The sequence below is a fragment of the Pinus tabuliformis genome, chromosome 9, assembly GCF_031772625.1.
Source record: "Pinus tabuliformis cultivar Carrire ecotype Pingquan chromosome 9, CPIR1, whole genome shotgun sequence".
NCBI classification, from domain to species: domain Eukaryota; kingdom Viridiplantae; phylum Streptophyta; class Pinopsida; order Pinales; family Pinaceae; genus Pinus; species Pinus tabuliformis.
In genome coordinates this window covers 942,582,524-942,604,420 of record NC_142307.1, presented here as the reverse complement: position 1 = coordinate 942,604,420, position 21,897 = coordinate 942,582,524, and the positions used below count along the sequence as shown (strand labels likewise).

The 21,897-nt window shown below is 39.6% G+C and overlaps 1 protein-coding gene across 1 annotated transcript in view; it reads right to left on the bottom strand.

Annotated features, from left to right (window-relative positions):
- Window positions 1-20,533, bottom strand: part of LOC149151848 (uncharacterized) — a 28,642-nt gene extending 8,109 nt beyond the window's left edge. The window contains exon 1 of the mRNA XM_089443293.1: window positions 19,460-20,533. Coding sequence (XP_089299419.1) covers window positions 19,460-20,428 — 969 coding nt within the window. The 5' untranslated portion in view covers window positions 20,429-20,533. The remainder of the gene's footprint in view (window positions 1-19,459) is intronic.
- Between the last annotated feature and the right edge of the window lie 1,364 nt (window positions 20,534-21,897).

The following is a 21,897-nucleotide window of genomic DNA, read 5'->3' as shown; positions in this document are numbered from 1 at the left end:
AGGACAAAATGGTTAAATGAGGCTGGAAACGGGATTGGAGCGTATGGCAGAACAGCTTTATGACGTGTGGCTTGTGAGTGGGTGAGGGATAATAGATGAGTAATGGATTTATGACGTGGTGGATTCCATATGGAGAAGGGGATAACAGGTAGATGATATGGTGCAAGAACGAGGTCAACCGTTGGAAGGCTGGAAACCACCGGCGGGATTTCGGGGGGGTGGTTTATGGTTTTGGGCTTTGGAGGCCACAAATTCTATGGGAGTGACACGTAGCAAAAATGGGCAACCATTGAAACAACATTTCGAACCCCCCCCCCCCCCCACGTTAACGGGAAACAGCTGAAGGGGGGCCGAAATTCTACCTCCGTCGTTGATCCGAGCTGTGTTGATCATGTCCGTTGAAAAGTGTCGGGACTTTATTCGGCGCTGATTTAACGTTTTGTTGTTTTGCGACTTTAGAAAATTTAGCGCCCTTTGCTTTTTATAACCTTATGTTAAAATAAATTAAACTTCAAAATGAAATCTTAACTTTATAATCAAGCAAAACACATTTTTGATGGCGCATTTAAACTGGTTGCCTCAAATTTATTTGATTTTCAACTAAAGCAATGTTTTTTCTTTTGTTTTCTTGTCTAACATTTTATTTGATTTTGCCTTCCTTTTTTAGGGCAATCTAACCTATCATTTTTTCTGATATGGACATGAAATAAAATATTCCTAACATTTTGTTTTGTATTTTTCTTTTTGTCCATATCCTAACTTAACATTTTATCATATTTTATTTTTTATTTTTCTAATATGATAACTTATCAAAACCAAAATTGTTATAACAGGTACAATGGTTTCCAAGAGGGCAAAGTCGAAGACACTATTCAAAGCACACCTAGAGATGCAGTTGATCAAATGTCTATGAGGTTGCCTACTCACGAAGATATCAATTTGTTCATAAAAATAACATCAAGATGTCACAATGAGCAGCATCATGAATAGCGGCTAAAGGAAACATACCGAACGCAATGAATGCAGTGAACGTAACAAATGCAGTGAATGCATCAAACGTAACAAATGCAGCAAATGCAAGAGGAAGGTTGTTGACAACACAGAGGCAGAAAAAAGTTGCAAGACCAAACAGATCCACTGATTAAATTTTGGAGACTCAGGCTATGAGGTGATGGCGCGACATGAAGAGCACATGAAGATAGATAATGGAACAAAGAAGGAGTTGCATGTGCTGAAGTAGTAACTCGAGGATGAACATGAAGCTTCACAGACAAATGAATGAGGTGCAGCAGGAACAAGAACAATAGTGAGCGCAACATGCATTCACAGATGAAATTGCGCCCATACAAGTTAAATATCTATCCCAGCAGCTGGCACAAACCAGATATAGTGAGAAGTGTTGTTGATCACATGCAATGGATTCATGTCATTGTGCGCACGCATGCGATCCAACCCATTCAGTGCACTCACCAAGGCGAAGACAAGAAGCAAGTCCAACTGGAGTTGAACATGTACTTCGGCAAGTTGATGCGCATGACCACTAGGGCACACTTGAAGATCAGCATAGACATTATGCATCAATGTGTTTCTAGTTCAGACATGCCCAAGAAGACCATGCGCATGTTAGCAAATGACTTGGATGAAGGAGCCAAACCAATACACCGGTTGCAATGAACTTAAGAGTTCACTTTAGCAAGATGTCACCATGGGGTGCATGCACACCATCACAGACAACTAAGCCTAGCATCATCTCACCACCTTCGCCATCACAAGCATGTCAAAGAGTTGGTATCATCACAACAGACCAATTGTCAGTGATGTCTTGCATGGCTTTCTCAATTCATGTTGTCTCACATGAGTACATGTGCATTGTAATGTAACGTCATGTCAATTATAAGTCAAGTGTCAATAGTTGGATGTAATAGTCATAGAGTAGATGAAGAGTCATGAGGGTAGATGAACTGTCACAAAGGGGAATGTCAAGGGTCACCCCACCCTTTGCTATAAATAGTCCCTCATAACTCATTGTATAGACTTTTGGTCAGCCAAGCTTTTGATAAGACTATCTTGGAGAGAGCTTGGACAGTATTGTAATGCGCCTTGGCTTCTCCACTGCACAGAGCTAGTACATCTCTTTGGAGGAGCAGGTGGATGTGGCTGTAACGTTCCACTGTTGGGGCTAGCAAGTTTACATTGATGTATTGTATGATTGGAACTTACACTTCTTTATATAATAAGAGCCAACACGTTTTCATGCATATGTTTTTATTTTAGTTGAACTGTTCTGGTTGTTGTAGCAATGTATGTTGTTTAACTTAAGTAGTTTTGTATGAACTGTTTTGTATACGATTATATGAATCTTGTTGTAGATGTGCTATTCATTTAACCATCACTTTGGATTGCCAGCTGACTTGCTTTCCAACTTGTGATGTCTCTCCGCTTGTGTTTTCCCTTCCCAACTGAGTACTGTTACAGGTTGCCAAGGGGTGCACTCATCTCAACCCACTTGTGTTAGAACCTCTCATGCACCTTCCTTGACTCACTGCAGCGGTCACACCCTCGCTACCAACAAAGTTATATTACTTGTATCTATGCGACATCGTGGTCAAGGCATTGCTTTATGACCAATTATTGGTACTCCTACACCAAACGGTCTAAGGTCTAATTGGGTCTTCTTACCGAGGAGATCCCCTTACATGTTGGCGGGTCCAGCACCATCAACATTTTGGTGCTAGGAGTAGGGCCAGATGACAAGCTGAGTCCTCACATATGTTTTGAATCTCTACACATCTATCATGACTCACTACCAAGCTGCTTCCAGAATGTATGTCTTATGGAAACGATTTCATCATCCTGAAAAATCTCTCAGATAACTTGTCTCATAAAACATTTGATGGTGGAGGCTACATGGCCTTGGTTAGGCAAGTGGTCGGCACTATAGGCTCATGCGAAAGACATGGATTCTTTGAAGAATACATGAGCTGTGCACCGTTCATATACACGCTTCGAGGGCACCCAATGCACTGGTGTGCCACGGTGCTTGAAAAATCTATCATTCTCTTGCTCATCTGGTCACAAAGATAGACCGTGCTTTCAATCACTTTAACTATAAAGCACTCAACCAAGAAATTCTAGAATTACAAAAATCACCCGATGAATCCGTTGAACAATCTCACACATACTTTTGTAATCTTGCATACCTATTCGTGGAAGATGATATTGATTGGGAATTTCTTGATGGAAGATTTGAGTATCTTCTTCACGTATACGAACCCCGCTTAGCACACTTCAGTGATGGAGCTGCACAATCACAAGCAGGCATAGTTGCTGTCACAAGTGACTATCCGCCTTCACCTCATCAAACAGCTCCACCACCATGGAGTGATGTGGGAGATCATGCACACACCTCTATTGAACTGTCACATCCTCCCACCCCACCTGCTCTTGAGATTTGCGTAGATTTGGCTTGCAAGCCTATTGGTTGTCATGTGGACTCATTCCCTTGACCTCCGTCCTCACTTTCTGTTGATCCTACGGATTGTATTTTTTTGTGTTCTCCCATTCCGAGCTCCTCACCTATTGTGAACGAGGATCAAACTATCAACGCAGTTGGTGTTATGCAACCAACCTATGCCATCATTCATGATGACTATGTGTGGGAATCTAAAGAAGAGCCCGGGGTGAAGGATGACTCCCTTCCAGCCATGTTTCATCTACTTCATCCTCACATCCCTTGTGATTCTGCCACTACTTATTTCTCCTATGAAAACTAATTTCCAGATGCTTCTACTTCTGATCATTCATAGGACACCTCGGATGTCAGTCTATCATTACAGTGTGGAGAGGACACATCTTCCTCAGAAAATCTATTCAATATGTCATTTATCTTTCTTGAAAACACATAGGGTGAACATCTTTACTTCTCATCTACCCCTCTGCCTAATTCATCAAATCATGAGGATGCCGACAAACATCTTGAATTTTCTGATCTTGGTTGTCGTGATCTATTTACTTCCTCATCTGATCATGATGTTGATTCAACCGGTGTTAATCTATCCAAGACACTGGCCTATGATGATCTATCTATCAATGAGGTCGAAACCCCCCGGACTGTCAAAGCACTTCAGCCCAAGCTGATGGTTATGTCAAGCCCTCGCTATCCTGAGGTTGGTTTCACTTCCAGTCAGGAAATTGTTGAAACACTCAAGGCTCATCATCACTCTCTACTTTGCATTAAAGATCAACCAAACACCCATATTTCGCTTCCTCCACTCGAACTACATGATCCCATCGCTCATGCATTTGAGGAATCTTACACAGAAAGCACACATGCATAACCCAAGTGGTCTACCTTTCTCACATTTGCTTGCATGTCATAGTCAAGAGAATGCATACACTCAACATCTACATGCAGTGTAGCACAACATCATGGCAGCACCATAGAATGCATGTCATGCACTTTCACCCATATTTGTTCTTTGGTTGCTTGTAAGCTCGGAGTGTGTTTGTCTTCACTGTTACATCTTTCTTGTTTGTTGGTTCGCACAACTGTCTTGTTCGCGAACCATGCCTTCACCAACATGGGTCAACCAATGCATCGGTGGTTGCATTGGAAGTATCACTTCACGTGAGATGACCCATGCATTGTTAGCTTAGGAGTAGGAGTAGTGTTTTCTTTTGAGTTGTTTGCTTGCATGCTTGTTTGCTTACTTGCTTTGTTTTTTTGTTTGTCTGCTTACTTGTTTGCTTAATTTCTTTGCTTTCATTATTGCTTCTGCTCTTCCTTTCCTTTGATTGTTTGTTAGTTCGCTTGTTTTGTTTCATAGGATAGTTTCACATGAAACCATGTATGAATCTTGAAACAAGATGGGTAAAGTACAAGAGGCCTTATGCATCTATCACTACTTGGTTATTTGTCATCATGCCTCTATATGAAGAACTTGTTACTTTCAGTCCATGATACGTCAATGGAAAATACATACTATTCGAAGTGAACCTTGGTGAAAACACAATGCTTGCGTGCTAACTAGTGCCACCTACTCTAGTCGGTTGTTTTTGGGTTAACCCTTGTCAGCTAAGTCAAGTAGAGTAAGGTGAGGGGGAAAACCTTAACAGGCACGTTAGAGGTATAATAAACTACTTCTCTGCAGGAACAACCTCTTCTACTCTCAATAAGTCGAGAACCCTCTTCCGCCTCTGAAATAAATAAGTACTATGCACGGTTATGAAAAAATGGAAAATGAAAAAAAGTGAAAAAAGTTTGAAAAATAAAAATAAAAATGAAAAATGAATAAGGCAAAAGAAGAGAAAGGCTTCCTACACAAAGAGGTGATGCAAGTAACTTCATCTAGGTACTAACCAGGCTTGCTAGCAGCAGAGCCATGCCTGTGTTCCTATGTGACTCTGTCGGGGTACTGTCCAGGCCTGTTGGCAGCAGAGCAACACCAGAGATGAAACTAAGACTCTAACGACTATACTGCGTATGCACCAATATACCCCTCAACCCAAATTGAAACAACTGTGTTGCCTTGGCTTGGAATGTGTGTCAATTGACCAAGATCTTGGCAGATGCTACATCTTACAATCAGGCTAGTGTGGAAACCAAGAGGAGCTGATAGCCAAACAATACTTCCGGAGGTGTTAGACTTGCTTTTCACGAATAAGGTCCATTTAGAGATTTGGAGTTCCACCAGTGTGTCGCCAAGTGTTGTAGTGGCTACAACCACCCTCCAAAATTTTCCGTAGTTTTATTTTAGAGCCTCCCTTCCAACCTTCACATCAGCTTGCCTTAATTCGTCAAGTTCACAAGCTTCAGTGTTTTGCTTGCACAAAGGTAGCCTGTCGATCATAGCTCGATGCATTCCCCTCACAAGTTGATCACCCAGACTTGGTCCAGCTGCAGGTTGAGCAACTCCCCCAAGAAATTGTGCAATTCTGGAGGGAAACCATCCTTCCCTCCAGAAATTGTACATTTCTGGAGGGAAACCATCCTTCCCTCCAGAAATTGCACAATCCTAACTAGAAACCTGTTGGGCTCCATAATTGCGCAATTTTGGCATTCGACACTCACAGTGAAAATTGTGTAATTTTCCCCAGTAGGGCTGCTCACCCGAAAATTTGTGCAAATCTGGGTAGCATTCAGCTGCTTTGCCTAGAAATTGCGCAAATCTTCTAGGCAGTTAGCCTAGCTCCCAGCCAGAAATGTGCATTTCCTTCAAGCAGTCGAGCAGCCTCTTACATGTGCAACTAAGTTGACTGATTCCCTCCGGGACCAAGCAAAATAGACTTGCATGCAAGGGTTGCTTCTCTCAAGGTAGCATTCAAAGGTATCCCTTGTTTTAGGGATCTATGTTTAGCAGTTGGAGGTTACATGCAAGGATCATTTCAGAAACCTCCCACCAAGTGTCGCCTTCCCTAGATTTGTAGCATGCACATCACAACCTTGATGTTATCAAAACTCATCAACTAGACATTACAAAGCTCATTCCTCAGATCGACCTTCTATCTCTGACATCCCACATCACATCTAGGATCAGTCGGCACATTCATCTCAACTATTTTGGGGTAAGCTTGCTTCCCATGCCTTGTGTTGAATTTTTGTTGCTTTTTGTGTTTTCACTTGTGTGAGTATTGTTTGCTTAATTTCAGTGAGCGCTTGCTGTCATTTACATGTATACCAGATTGTCCTAGCACTGTTTCAGTTTTCATTGCTATCTCACTGTTATCGCATGCATGAAACTATTTTCCACGAACGATCACCAATTCAGCGACTCACCTCACCCACATGCATGTTGTTTTTTTTTATGAATCTATCATTCATCGTTTGCATGCATGATAATTCACGTATGCTTACACTTAGTATCACCATGCATTCGTACTCACATTCACTTTCATTTTCCTGTCAACAAGTCTGGACAACCTTGGCCCGGACTTTGCCTCACCAGACAAAATTGCGCAATCCTGAGAGAGAAGACTCTGCCTTCCTCTCTAGAAATGCGCATTTCTGCCAAGGCACTATCCTCCAGGACTGTTTTGCACATTTTTGTGGGACAGTGACTGCTGGCCCAGAAAATTGCGCAATGTAGTCACATAGCCTACTGCCATTGCCAATTGCGATTGTGCATTGCGCAATTCCAATAGTCAGAAGCTAGACTGGACTATGCATTGCGCAGTTCCAACAGTCAACCAGTCTCCCAGTATCCCAAACTGTGCCTTTTGTAGTCTTGGCAGTCAGTCTCTCAACCTCCCGGCCAAAATTGCACAACCTTCATGATTAGTCACACAAGTATGTTGAAACTAATTTCTCAAGTTCATTTTGGTTTTCGACTGACAAATTGCTTTCCATGAGTGTTTCCATGTCTCCATGTATTGCAGGTGTTCATCTACCTCTTAGCAGTGTAGGTACAATGGTTTCCAAGAGGGCAGAGTCGAAGACACCATTTAGAGCACACCTGGAGATGCAGTCAATCAAATGTCTATGAGCTTGCCTACTCACGAAGATATCAAGTTGTTCGTAGAAAAGAAGATCAAGATACACAGCGAGTAGCATCATGAACAACAGATGAAGGCAACATATCGAACATAATGAAGGCAACATATCGAACATAATGAATGCAACGAACGTAATGAATACAGCGAATGCATCGAACGTAATGAATGCAGCGAATGCAAAAGGAAGGTTATTGACAACACAGAGGCAAAACAAAGTTGCAAAATCAAGTAGATCCACTGAGAAAGAAACTTTGGAGCCTCAGACTATGAGGTGACAGCACAGCATGAAGATCACATGAAGACAGATAATGGAACAAAGAAGGAGTTGCATGTGCTAAAGAAGCAACTCAAGGATGAACATGAAGCTACACAGGCAAATGAATGAGTTGCAGTAGGAATGGGAACAACAGTGGGCGCAACATGCACTCACGGATGAAACTGCGCCTGTACAAGTTAAAGATTTATCCCAACAGCTAGCACGGAGCAGACATGGTGAGTAGTCTTGTTGATCGCATGCAAGGGATTCGTGTCATTGTGCTCATGCATGCGATCCAACCCATTCAGAACACTCACCAAGGCGAAGACAAGAAGCAAGTCCAACTGGAGTTGAACATGTACTTCGGAAAGTTTATGCGCATGACCACCAGCACACACTTGAAGATCATCACGGACACTATGCATCAATGTGTTGCCAGTTTAGCTGCACCCAAGAAAACCATGCGCATGTTAGCAGACGAGTTGGATGAAAGAGCCAAACCAATGCGTCGATTGCAACGAAAGCAAGAGTTCACTTCGGCAAGATGTCACCATGGGGTGCATGCACACCATCACAGACGACCGAGCTTTGCTTCAGCTCACCACCTTCGCCATCACAAGCATGTCAAGGAGTTGGTCTCATCACAACGGACCAAGTGCCAATGATGTCTTGCATGGCTTCTCAAGCCATGTTGTCTCACATGAGTACATGTGCATTGTAATGTAACGTCATGTCAAGTGTAAGTCAAGTGTCAACAGTTGGATGTAACAGTCATAGAGTAGATGAAAAGGCATGAGGGTAAATTAATTGTCACAAAGGGGAATGTCAAGGATCACCCCACCCTTTGCTATAAATAGTCCCTCATAACTCATTGTATAGGCTTTTGGTCAGCCAAGCTTCCGATAAGACTATCTTATAGAGAGCTTGGACAGTATTGTAACACGCCTTGGCTTCTCCACTGCATGAAGCTAGTACATTTCTTTGGAGGAGCGGGTGGATATGGAAATAACGTTCCATTGTTGGGGCTAGCAGGTTTACATGGATTTATTGTATGACTAGAATTTACACTTCTTTATATAATAAGAACCAACATGTTTTCATGCATATGTTGTTATTGTAATTGGACTGTTCTGGTTTCTGTAGCAATGTATGTTGTTTAACTTACGTAGTCGTGTATCAACTGTTTTGTATGTCATTATATAAATCTTGTTGCATATGTGTTGTTGGTTTAACCATCACTTTGGATTGTCATCTGACTTGCTTTCCAACTTGTTATGTCTCTCCACTCGTGTGTTCCCTTCCCAGCTAAGTACTATTACAGGTTTCCAAGGGGCGCACTCCTCTCAACCCACCTGTGTTATAACCTCTCATGCACCTTCCTTGACTCACTGCAACGGTCACACCCTTGCCACCAACAGAGTTATTTTACTTGCCTCTGTGCGACATCACGGAAAAGGCATTGCTTTACGACTCACTATTGGGACTCTTAAACCAAATCGCCTGAGGTCTAATTGGGGCTTCTTACCGGGGATATCCCCTTACACGTTGGCGGGTCCAGCGTTGTCAACATTATGTCAGTCCTGCTATTATGTTTAGTTGTGACCCATCGCAACTCATTTTGTTCAGGGGTACATGCAAAGTGTCATTTATGTCAATCTCATAATCATTAATAAGGATATTTTCAGTCATTATGTTAATATTTCCTGTAATAATCACTATTTGATGATTTGATCTTCCACTTTACATCTTCCAAATCATTTCCCATTACCTTGTCATCATGGTATTTCCTTTTTTGATTGTTTTACATCATGTCCACAGGATTTGCGTCTTAGTCATCATTAATATCCTAATTCAATTTGATTTGGAAAGTTATCATATTTAATAACTAATGGTATAATCATTCTAAGTCTTGTAGAGTTCTTTCTATATAGGTCAATTGTCATAGTGTCAATTATTCATTGTGTCTATGCGTCACTTAGAGTCTTTCATATTAGCTTCTGTATCAATCCTCATTTCTTCCCAAAATGGCTTTCGTCCCCCTATTTTCATTGTTTACATTCGTCAATATTGTACTACAGGTCATCTCTCTAAACCTATAGTTCAACCTAGCTTCTCATATCCCTGTGTCAAACCCACAGAAAATACTTTAGGCAAATATGAAAAAGCCACCTTGGTCAATAACGACTTGACTGACCATGTTTTGTTTCCAACTCTGAAGTCTTAAGTATTTATGGATTTTGTGGCTAAACTAGGTGGTAGTGCTACTTCATAGCTAAAATCAAAATTCTAGTCTTTGTAGCAATCTTCCTTGATGAAATTATGCAATTTTCATGTCTCTGTCACTATGCCATGCGCTGCACCAAATTCCTCATCAGTCGAATTCATGGAGGTTCGTTGTGGCTCGATAGAGAATATCCCATCCACGTTGAAGATATATAAAAGCTTACAGAATTGTCAACATATGGTCTGGATGGTTCCTTTGCATTCTAGAGTGGGGCGAATGCATGAAGATGGGCTGCACTTTTGGGCCAAATGTGGCGATGAAATTTCAAAATTTTACTCTTTGATCGAATTAAAGCCCTCAAAAATATTATAATAATTGTGAATTTTGAGTCGGAGTAAAAAGACAATTTGTGGAGAATTATGTTGTTGTCCTAATGATATTTTTTTGCAAAAATAATAGTGTCATATAATCTGTCAATTTTCTATTAAATGAAATGCTTGTGCTTGCAAATTTTGACACATCGTAAGAGGTATGTGTGTGTTCACGTAGAATAACTTAGTCTAAACTGTGTGATTTTTAATATATATATATATATATATATATATATATATATATGAGCATGATCTACACAGAGAGAACTAAGATATGCATATTAAAAATGTATTTTTTTATGCAAAATCATACCTTTTTATTATTTTTTGAAGTTGGTGAAGTAATATTCCAATTACATATTGCATAAACGTGTTCACATAGTATGTTTTCAACTATTTAAATAAATTCAAAACCGGGAGTACCCTTCTTAAGAGAACTTATAAATGAAGCTAGTGGTATTTTTTGAAAACAGATTGTGGCACTATCATTGATATGATCAACAATCCCCGGATCAAATTTGCATGCCATATCATTGTATGAAAATTTATGTGGAACTACACCAAAGGTGAGTGTACCCTAGATGCTATTTTTGTTGCCAGGGCATGTGATCAATGAGTGTCATTAAATTGGTGTAGCTATCTTTTGAATGACCTTTTTGAAGCTTGCAAGGATGTCTTTAAGTGGGCAACCTATTTTATCTATGGTTATTTAGTTATTTCCATCACTATGATGAAGTGGTGCATGCCTTAAGGTAGAGAACCAACTAAAATCGTTGAAGATGAACCTCTTGCTCTTGCCTATGCTCCATGGAAAACTTCTACTATTAGCTATTTTAATGGCAAATCTTTTGAAAATTGTACACTAAGATGGTGCATGTTACAAAAACATTGACCAGGGTGCCAAAGCCTTGGGATAGGTCATTCACATACATACATTCACCCTAAAACCACCATATAACAACCCTGTATTGATTTTCCATGTAAATGGAAGGACATTATAAAGGAAAAAATAATATCAAGGTCATGGGACACGTATTCCAAGCTTAATGGAGGGAAAAACATTAAAGTGGACATCACTTGTGGTTAATTAATGGCTATGGAAATTGGAATTTCCATTGACAAAAGGCAAAAGGAAATAAATGGCAATTTAATTCAAGAAATAAAGGAAAATATGAGAAAAGGAAAATGAAGAGACAAGAATGTGCATGCAAGGGAAATTAAAGAGACAACAAATGAAAATGAAATAAAATAGGAAAAGGAAAGGAAGAGACACCAGACATCAATGATAAAAGGGAATCTAAGAAACAATTGAACATTTTTGACAACTTTAGTTTTCCCAAGGAGGAAATCAAACTCCAGGAGGAGAGAGAGAGCACTTGGACACAAGCAAGCAAGCAAGCAAAGGAAAATCAAAGGAAAGGAAGGGACAACAAGGAGAAGGTTGGAATAATAAATATAGTAGGAGGATTTTGAAGGTAACAAGTTTCATGAATGATTTCCTTGTTGGGATTTGAATGCATGAGGCATGCATTTGTTTTACATGATTATTTTGTTATCACTAGCATGGGATTTCCTGTATTGAAATGTGTTTAGATTTGCCTCTCCATTTCCTAGATAGCCACGGTGTGTTGGGATTTATTCTTCATTTAACTTTGGATTGTAGAAGATTTTGGATCTAGGTGAGGTGGTCTCAGTAAAATCCTAAGGGTTGGGAGTGGAGATGGTTTTCTCAAAGAATCCATTGGCAGGTGGGTGGAGACTAGAAAATTCCTCTAGGTAGGGTGAATAAATTCTTAGGCATCTAAGCTTGTGTTGGTTTGGTGATCACTAGACCAATTTAGGTGAGACCACTATGGCTTGAGGGTGGAGGTGGTTTACCCTCTAGAGTCCCTATTTGGTTATATTTGGTTTATCCTATGAGATCCCACATTCATGCTTAGAATATGGTACAAGGGTGATTGGTTGAAAGAGATATTTGGTTCAGACCAATCTATGGTCAGGTGGTACATGGAAATCTGTAAATTGGTTAGCTTTATGAATATGTTATTATGTGCTACTTCTTATTGAGATTAATGAGCACATGTATTGGTTACTGTGTTGATTTTATGACTATTTTGGCATGCCTCCATTCTAGTTAAATGTTGGTTATAGGCATGGTTAAATGATGTGCTCTTGTTATGGATATTTTTCATGATTTGATAAGTCATTGTATGATCATATGGATGTATGATCTAACAATCATTTGATGCATCTAGTTTGGGAGGGAAGTGAGCCTTCATGATTATTTTCTGGTGAAACTAATGAGACAATGAACAAATATGCATTCATTACCTATAGCTACCATGTTTACCATGTATTTGTCTAAATGTTTATCCCATGTTTGGTATTTTGGGAAATATATGAGCCTAAGTGTAGGTTATGCATACTTGTGATTATCTTAGACTTGATTCTAGAGAATTCTGGGCAATGGCATGTAGGCTAGCCTTGAAAATGTGGCACTGAATCCGTGGCCACAAGCACAAAACTGAAAGGCATTTTTGTGCAATTGGATCCTTCTGGCTACATGCACATGTTGGCATGCAAGCAACTAGGCTGTGAGGTTAGACAAAAAGAAAGTTCCAACTCAAGGTAAGATCACCAGGGGTTGTTGTTTGACATATAGGTGATCAGGTGTCCCTATGAGGTTCTAGTAAGTTTTCGGTTAGTAGGCCCCACTTCCATAATTGGAACTTGGATGTTGGGTCATGCATAAGTAACTATTGTCTCATGTTTACCCTGATGAGCTAGTAAAAGCGAGTAAATGTGGGGTGGGGTGTTACACACTAGATTTGATACATTCACGATGTGGGTGTTCCCCTATTATTTCTCTAAAGAAGTCTTCCATAAAGAGGTATTGTCTTAGCCTAAAGTTCAATGCATGCACAAAGAGGGCGAGAGTATTTTTTCTCTAAAAGCAATGAAACCTCATAATTCCTCTGCAAATGATACATTGTCTTATAAAAGGCCCGTAGCTGATATCGAATAACATCTCCAACCAATGTTGAAGAAGTGTTAGGAAGGTGTGTTTTTTGTCTGTAATACTATGTTCAAAGTCAGTTCCATGGTAAGTTCTTTGGTTCTACTCTAGAGATTCCTAGTGTTGTTCCTCTTATTGGTTTTTCCTTTAAGCCACAAATGTTACCATTGTTGTTATGAGTCCCATTTATGTTGCTCCACCTAGAATCTTTGTTACTAATCCTTCCACTTTTGATGCCTTTACTTTCATTCAATCTTTCATCCAAACCAATCATAGTGTCCAAATTTTTCATATTGTTGACCTTACTGATGATAATCCTAAAGACCCTATTGAGGGAACCAAAATAGTTGAGGAACACCATAATTCTTTTCCTATACATTCCACACATTCCCCATGTTCATCTCCACATATTGCATCATAATCTATCACTATTTTTTACATCTGTGACACTACAAATACTAAAGGAGATAATATTGAGATGGATGTTGAGTCGTCCCTCTAGGATACCATACAACAGACCATAGTTGGACTTGAATTGCACATAGAGGGAGTCACAATGTCGCTTGTGAAATCTTCATCTAGGTTATAGTAGGACCCTAGTACAGTTCTTTCAGCAACCCAAGTTGTTGTGTTCAATCAAGACCCTAATCAATGCCAAGAAGTTTTACATTTACTTTCACAATCCCCAGATATCATTCCTCTTTTTCTCTCAAATGTTGTTGTTAGGATTCGAGATGAATTAAATAAAGAACAAAGTCAAGAGCGGGAAACTTCACCTCAAGGACACTATGAATAATCTACTGCTAGTGGTCAACCCTTGCAGGCCCAGTTCCCTTTACCTAATACTTTGTCTACAAATAATATTCAGAGCTGGGCTTCATCCCAAATTTTTCATTTTATTAGAACTACTGCCTTTCAATTAGAATATTATCATAATGCACTAGTCTCTACTTATGAGCAACAATGATAAACACTTATCATTGTGATTGAGGAGTGAGACTAATTACGAGATGAAAAGGAGCTTCTATGGAAACCTATTGAATATATTGGTTCCAAATTCTAGTAGATGTGGCCAACCATTGTCGAACATGTGCCTAATACTCTAAAGGAATTTTCTATGTGTTAACCGACCGAGTATTGTGACTTCATTTAAGTTGCTTGTAAAGAGCTAGTCACCACTAATAGGGAGTTGCAAAGAAATGTTGTCAAACTGTGTAGAGAACTGGTTGATCTAGTTGATCATTTCACTAAGTAGAATGCACAAAATTTTGCTCAGGGATCTTCATACTGTAGGAATCTTTAGCTAACCATGAGTGATTCTCGGGAATTATTTCAACAAGTGCAAGATTTGCCTAGTCTCTTTGCTAATAAGAACCACCCTTTATACCAATTTTGGCAGCAAACTCAATAGTTGTTTGACCAAGAACTCATCAATATTGATCTCCAATAACAACATATTCTTCTCAATCAATTTGAAATTCATAAACTAGAAGAAGAGTCACATGCCACCAAATTTGTACTATGTGATCTTCGGCCTCCAACACAAAATCATTTCTTATATCTGCAAAAACTGAACTTCGAGGATGATGTCGAATGGAATATCATCCTTATGGCTTGTCCCAAGAAGCCTAGAGATGATATTACTGCTAAATTTTTTGATAAATTTGTTGCACTCCTCTCTACTTAGAAATCATCCACAACCTTTTATATAGATTTTAAAACTCAAGTCCTGCAGACAATACCAGAGTTGAAAGAAAAAATATAAGCGAAAGTAACAAAGCATGAAATAGAAGTGTCTGCAAAGGTAGAACAACCACAAGCAGAGTCAAGTGTGCAGCCAGAAGATTGACTCAAGGGTGAGTAAATGGATTGTGGTTGGTGCTTGTTTGGTCCTTTGTTTTTGGACAAATTTTGATGAAATTTTGATCAGGAAAGTTTGTAAGAATGGCTAGTGCAAGTAGAAAAGTAAATGATCAAACCAATGAGAAGTTGAGAATAGAAAAAGGATAACAATAAGTAAGAGTTCAAAGTGATTATCTTGTGACCTCGTGAATCCACAAAATATGGTTCTATGCACTGGATTTTGAAGGAATCAAGATGATAGGGACCAAAGCACCCATATTTTTTCAAATTGGATGACATCAAATGGAAACGATCAAAGTGGAAAAATTGAACTAAATCAAGTGAGTAAGATCAAGGAAGAAAATATATAAAAGGCCTACAAAGAATGAATTAGAGAGAGATTTTATTACTATATGTCGAGATGTTGTTAGATTGAAGATCTAACTTGTATGATTGTTCTTAGAATGTGACTTAGTCTTATTGTGCCTCAATTTGATATATTTTCTGAAAGATCTTGCACACTAACAGAGATATGTAATGTAATGGTCCCATCATAATAATAAAGCAAAATTTTGCAGGATAACTCTGTGTATGAAGCATGGAATGAATGAGTTGGATGTTCCCCTTTAAGAAAATTGTGATGTATTGTTATTTATTTCATTATTCATTGCAATGAATGTATCTATTTTAGTTGTATAATGGTTTCTGAAGAATTCCGCAATTGATGTGTAAATATTCATGCAATGAATGCTCTGTGTGATAAGTTGATCCTTAACACTGTTTTTTGATCTCTTCTATATTTAGATGTCTGAGCATCCCTCACATGATAAATTTTTCCCTCACGGAGGAATGAAAAGGTCGACATTGTGCTAAACTATAGTGGAGCCCCTAATTAGAAACTAGAGGTCGAACCCTAGGTCTACCAACTATAATTTTGAACCAACAATGTCATACCTTCCCACACATGCGATAAATTTTATACAACAACTAATATCTCCCTTCATTCCTCCTTTAGCCATGCTCATGAAATTCCTTTTCTCCGATTAGGGTTTTTCCTAGCTAGTATAAAATAATGGTTCCAATCCTCCCCTTTTATTCTCATTCCCTTGAACCACCGTTCACTCTCTTGGGGAAGCATAGTAGCTACTACCATGGATTATTATGATATTGTGAAGACTAGGTTCCCCACTCAAGATTAGCTCCCATCAAATATTTTAGTAAATAGTCTACTAACCTCATCATTATACCCTTTTACTTTCAAAAAAATCACTATCCTACTAGATTCTTGAAACAAATCCCTTTCCTGGGGACTTTCTTTAAAGTATTCAATCCCATTTGGTTTTGTCATTATGACAAACCCACCATTCATAGTGTCTTACTAGTTTGGGGGATACTTTTTCTTTTCCCTATTCATGGTTTGTAGTACTAGAAGGAAACATGATGGGGTTTGGAAATGGAAGAGGGATAGATGACTGACACATTTGACAAAGCAATTGAGAGTTTCGATCAAGGTGGTTATTGGATTTATGTGGTCTACATAATGTATTTCATAATTAAAGTTATGTTAAATCATGTGCATAAGTTATGATTATATTGTTAATCATTAAAAAGGGTGGTGAAATTTCCTTATCAAGGAAATGTAGTGATATGGATAAAGGTGGTGACATGACATATGATCATGTCAAGATAAGGTGTATCATGTTTTAAAATTGATTTTCATGTCGCTCTTATTCCCAAATTTCATAATGAAAGAATTAATTAGAAAGTGTTGTACCTTTATTTAGCCATATTTTTACGTTATATATTCATGATGCCTTGATAATCATGGGTTGCTACCAAAAATAATCATACGATGTGGATGATTCATTCTTAAAGACGTTGTTGGTCTCCAAACAGACATCAAGTAACAACCTTGTAGTCTTGAGAGTTTCTAATTTCCTTAGAAATTAACACTTGGCTTGCTGCTACATGAGTTTACAATTTTCCTGACTAGGTTGATGACTTATGAGAATAATTTCCTTATTACCTTTAAGTTGGAAAAAGAGAAGAACAACATACTTTTGTTATTATATTATTGTTTGAAACATAACTCTGCTATGTTGATTGACAATATTCAAAGAAAGAAGGGATATTGCAACCACTTTGGATTGAAGGCCCCTTTTAGTTGATAAGTTCAAATTAAGTAACAAGGGAGCATGACAACATTACTCATGATAAGACTTAGATTCCCAATTTTACTCACTCATGGCAATGGTATCACAAACAACAAGGCACCAATAGAATTCTATGTGAAAAGTGCTATTGGAATTCTATCTGAGCAACACTAACAAAAAAAAAATTGATTATTGCTACCAAAATTATGTGTGAGAAATGCTATTGCATTTATATGTCTTCTAGTTGAATATGGATATATCTCAAGGGGAGCATGTCCTGACAATAATAAAAAACATAATTATACCTTAAGGAGAAAATGACCCATGAACAACATCAAGAAGCAAATATGAAATATTTCCTCGAGCATCATTGCTAATCCCACATATGTATTTACTTCTGAAAATAAGTTGTTGTTACCCCTTTCAATATAATTTCCACAATATCAGCTTTGACTATATAACATATTCTTTGGAAGGATTTCTCAAAGAAGACATTACTGTTAAACACACATGGACAGTAAAGAAGATATGAAAGATAAATCAGTGAGTACTCTTTTTTTTTATTAACATCAGATATACATTTATAGTACAACATATGACTCTTGGGTTTCAGATCCCAAGGTATCTTGGACTGCTTAGTCTTTTCGGCTTCCACACTAACCCTTTAGGATTAGGTGTCCAACATTCCCCCCCTTAATCCGAAGGGTTATGTATGAGTCCAAGAAGAGAGCTGTAATACAAAATGTGCAAAAAAAATGCATGACAACACTAGGCTGAATGTGCTCTATGAAATGTTGGTATAAAGGGCGGTCGTTTAAGGATGACCACCAACACTGGAATGCTTAGTGCAGTTCCCGGAACTCTTCCAAAACTGGCAAGAAACTGAAGTTTTCTGCTAGAGGAAGTGTTCTCAATCTGTGATGGTTTAAGGATGACCAACAACTCTGGAATGCTTAATGCAATTCCTGGAACTCTTCCAAAACTGGCAAGAAGCTGGAGTTTTCTGCTAGAGGAAGTGTTCTTAATCTGTGATGGTTTAAGGATGACCAACAACTCTGCTATTCCTGGAACTCTTCCAAAACTGGCAAGAAGCTGGAGTCTTCTGCTAGAGGAAGTGTCCCAGATTGCCAACTGAAGGCATGCTCAGGGGCATCTTTGTCTCTGGCTACAACTCTGAAACTGGTGTGGCAGGTTGTGGCTCAGGCTCGCTTGATGTGGCTTTGAAGCTTGTAGATGACCATCATTTCCCCCCCTGTCAGGTACAAGGTGAGAAGATGGAGAAAACTCAGCTGCAAGACTGTTCAATACTCTGGAACAAGTTCTGACATGTGTTTGGAATATCTTCTTGGCTCTTGATGCCCATTGCCAAGAAGCGATCCATCCAAGATGAATCTTTGTTCTTGCAGGACGTTTGTTTCTGAAGCATCTGTGTGAAGAATGACTAGTTTTATGACAGTGCTTACATGGATGAAGATCAAAACAGTGATCTTTCAAATGGCCAACTCGATCACAGTGTTGGCATTTCATGATCTGTTGTTTTTGTTGTTGTTGTTGCTGTGGAAGAGGGGCAGAATCTGGAATAGCTGAAGCTGAACTGTCATGAGAAGCAGGTGAACTGTCATCAATGAATCCAGCACTCTGAAACTGAATGGGATTTGAGTAGTCTGGAATATGAAAGGACAGGTCCTTGTCATATCCAAGACCAGTTCTGTGCTTGTTGTGGACAAGCTGTTCCCAAGGTCTGATGATGGGATTGGGAAGTGCAGATTGAGTTTCTGCATCTGCATGTACAATTGCTGCTTTATTGGGTACTGGATCTGAATGAACTTGAACAATATTAACATGCTGCTGATGGGTGGTTGTCTCAATGTTCTGAACAAAAACAGGTTCAGAATGGTGTCTATTTTGATGTAGCTCTTCTTGTTGTAGTTGTGATTCAAGCTGCAAAAAATCGATCTTTTCCTGTGCATTTTGTAAACATGTCTGAATTTCTGAGAGAGATCCTTTGCTGATTTGGAATGTTTCATGATTCGAGAAATATATCAGAGTTTTTAATAACTCTAATATTTCAGTAATTCGAGGCATATTCTCCATTTTATCATCTACATGCCGATTCGCGTCATCCACTGCAACTGAAGACTCCTCTGCAGATAGCTTCCTCTTCTTCACCCCATTTGGGAAAATTGATATGCCAGAAGTCGAGAAATACTTCTCCAGCTTGCCGAAATCCTCGTACAAAGCATAGATAACTTTCCTGTTGGCCTGCAGAGTTGAATCTGCGGTAGCCAACTCAAAGAGCCCGTTCGCAATGCCCATTGTAACCGCAATGAGTCCCAACTTCTCCACTTTATCATTATCATCGACAACAACGTCATGACCTTGTCGTTGCTCTTGTCTGCGCTTAATAAGTTTCTTCCCATTTTCCAAAAGGCAATCAAACACATTGTGCCTTACTCTGCTGACCAAAAGCTTATCAGGAGACTTGGCCAGAACAGAATAAAGGGGCTCAAATACCAGACCAAAAGTTTCTATCCCAAGCGGTAGAAAATCAACAAGCTCATTGAGATAAACATCCACAAAGTGAAGATTAACCCCCTTTGCAGAGTACTTATCTTCGACCAAAAGGGATCCGTCCCTCAAATCCGCCATGAATCCTTTTGTCAACTCAGAGTCCCACCCATGGTCATCTAAAAGGAGAAAAAGATGATGAAGAAATCGGCTGAGCATGAGATAGAATTTGTCTAGTCGCAGATGATCAATTCCACTCCATTCGCGTACCATGGTTAAGAGAAATACTTGGAAGTAGTGCCGAGCGAGGGCAAGGTCGAGTGTTCGAATCAGAGAAGCGAGTTTGTCGATGAGCTGGGCCTGTACTTCGTGCTTTTCGGCGTGCCAAACGCAGTAGAAGAGACCCTTCCAGATCTTCTTGAAGTCGAGATCTGAAACGTGGGTCTGGGCTTCGAGCCATCTCCTGAGAAGCTCGACTGCTGTGTCGCGCGTCTTCTTGTTGCAGGAGGCCAAGTGCTTCGCAAACCCTACTCTGACCTTATCGTTCTCTTCGGCTGCTTCTTCCATTATCCCACAGTGAATGTAGGGAGAAAATCAATAGTTTGAAATCGACTCCACAAACATACGGCTTGCTTGCTACCTGCCTGGATGAATTCCTGAATCTCCACCGTTTCTTCCTTATTTCACTAGCGAAAAGAATAAACCAGGCAATGTCAAGAGCAAGTGCAGAGGCCAGCAGTACTGCATAAGTCCGACCCAGACTCTGACTGCTACTCAGAAATAATCACCTTTTCCGGGTCATCAACGAGGTTCCCCATCTCGAGAGACGGGTCAATCTTTGTGGACCGCAAAACTGAAAGTGCGTGCTACTACACTATCACCATGTGAAAGAGAATAAAGATATCAATTCACAGCATAGAAAGCTTCATTCAACCCGCAACACAACATCACCAGGAAATCACGAGAAAAGTGAGAGCTGCAATCGATGAGGACTCTGTAGCCGCAATCGTTTTCAGCATGTCTTCATTAGTTATCTCAGACAATCATTCTCAAAAACTTGAATAAATAACTCCAACAAACCAATAGAATCATTATCGGGGTGAGAGATGTTCATCGTCGTGATCAGAAGCTATGGCTTCGCCAATAAACCCAAGGAAGCCATGAAAACCTACTTCAGAATGCAAGAATTTCGATGTAATTCGTCTGTGAAATCCTTCAACACTCTTCTCAATGCCATGGTTCAAACCAAGCGCTTTAACCTGGTGCAGTCGCTGTATCTCAGCTGTAGAAAAATCGGTGTGGTGCCCAATGTCTTTACCTGTAATATTGTCCTCAAAGCCCTTTGTCAAATGGGCGCAAATGGGCGATTTAGAGGCTGCATACAAATTGTTTGATGAAAAATATACGGCCGAGTATTCAAAGAAATGCAAAGAATAACGCACACAACATTTCGCTGAGACCACAATTCACTGAAAAATGCAGAGGATAGAGGCGTTGATGACAGATGCGTCAGAACAGTTAGCGCAGAGTGACCAGCGGAACCGATGGGGAGAGCGACAGGGTGAGCGTTAGACTGAGAATGGCAGAATATATAAAACGCATAGATGCCGAGCGCAGAGAATTGTCAGACAGTAGAGGCGCAGGAAGGCAAGGTGCTCATTAGTGTCAAGTATGCGTGGAACGTTACAGATAATGAATACCAGGCCAGCGCTATTCAAGGCAGCTCAGACACAGGATTATGGGCAGAGGTGGAGGACTGACATGCACATAACAGGCCACAGAAAAACAAGCACCTCTGATACCATGTTAAACACACATGGACAGTAAAGAAGATATGAAAGATAAATCAGTGAGTACTATTTTTTTTTATTAACATCAAATATACATTTATAGTACAACATATGACTTTTGGGTTTTAGATCCCAAGGTCTCTTGGACTGCTTAGTCTTTTCGGCTTCCACACTAACCCTTTAGGATTAGGTGTCCAACAATTACAACCATAATTTTTTTAACTTGTCTAAGGAACATGGGGCATT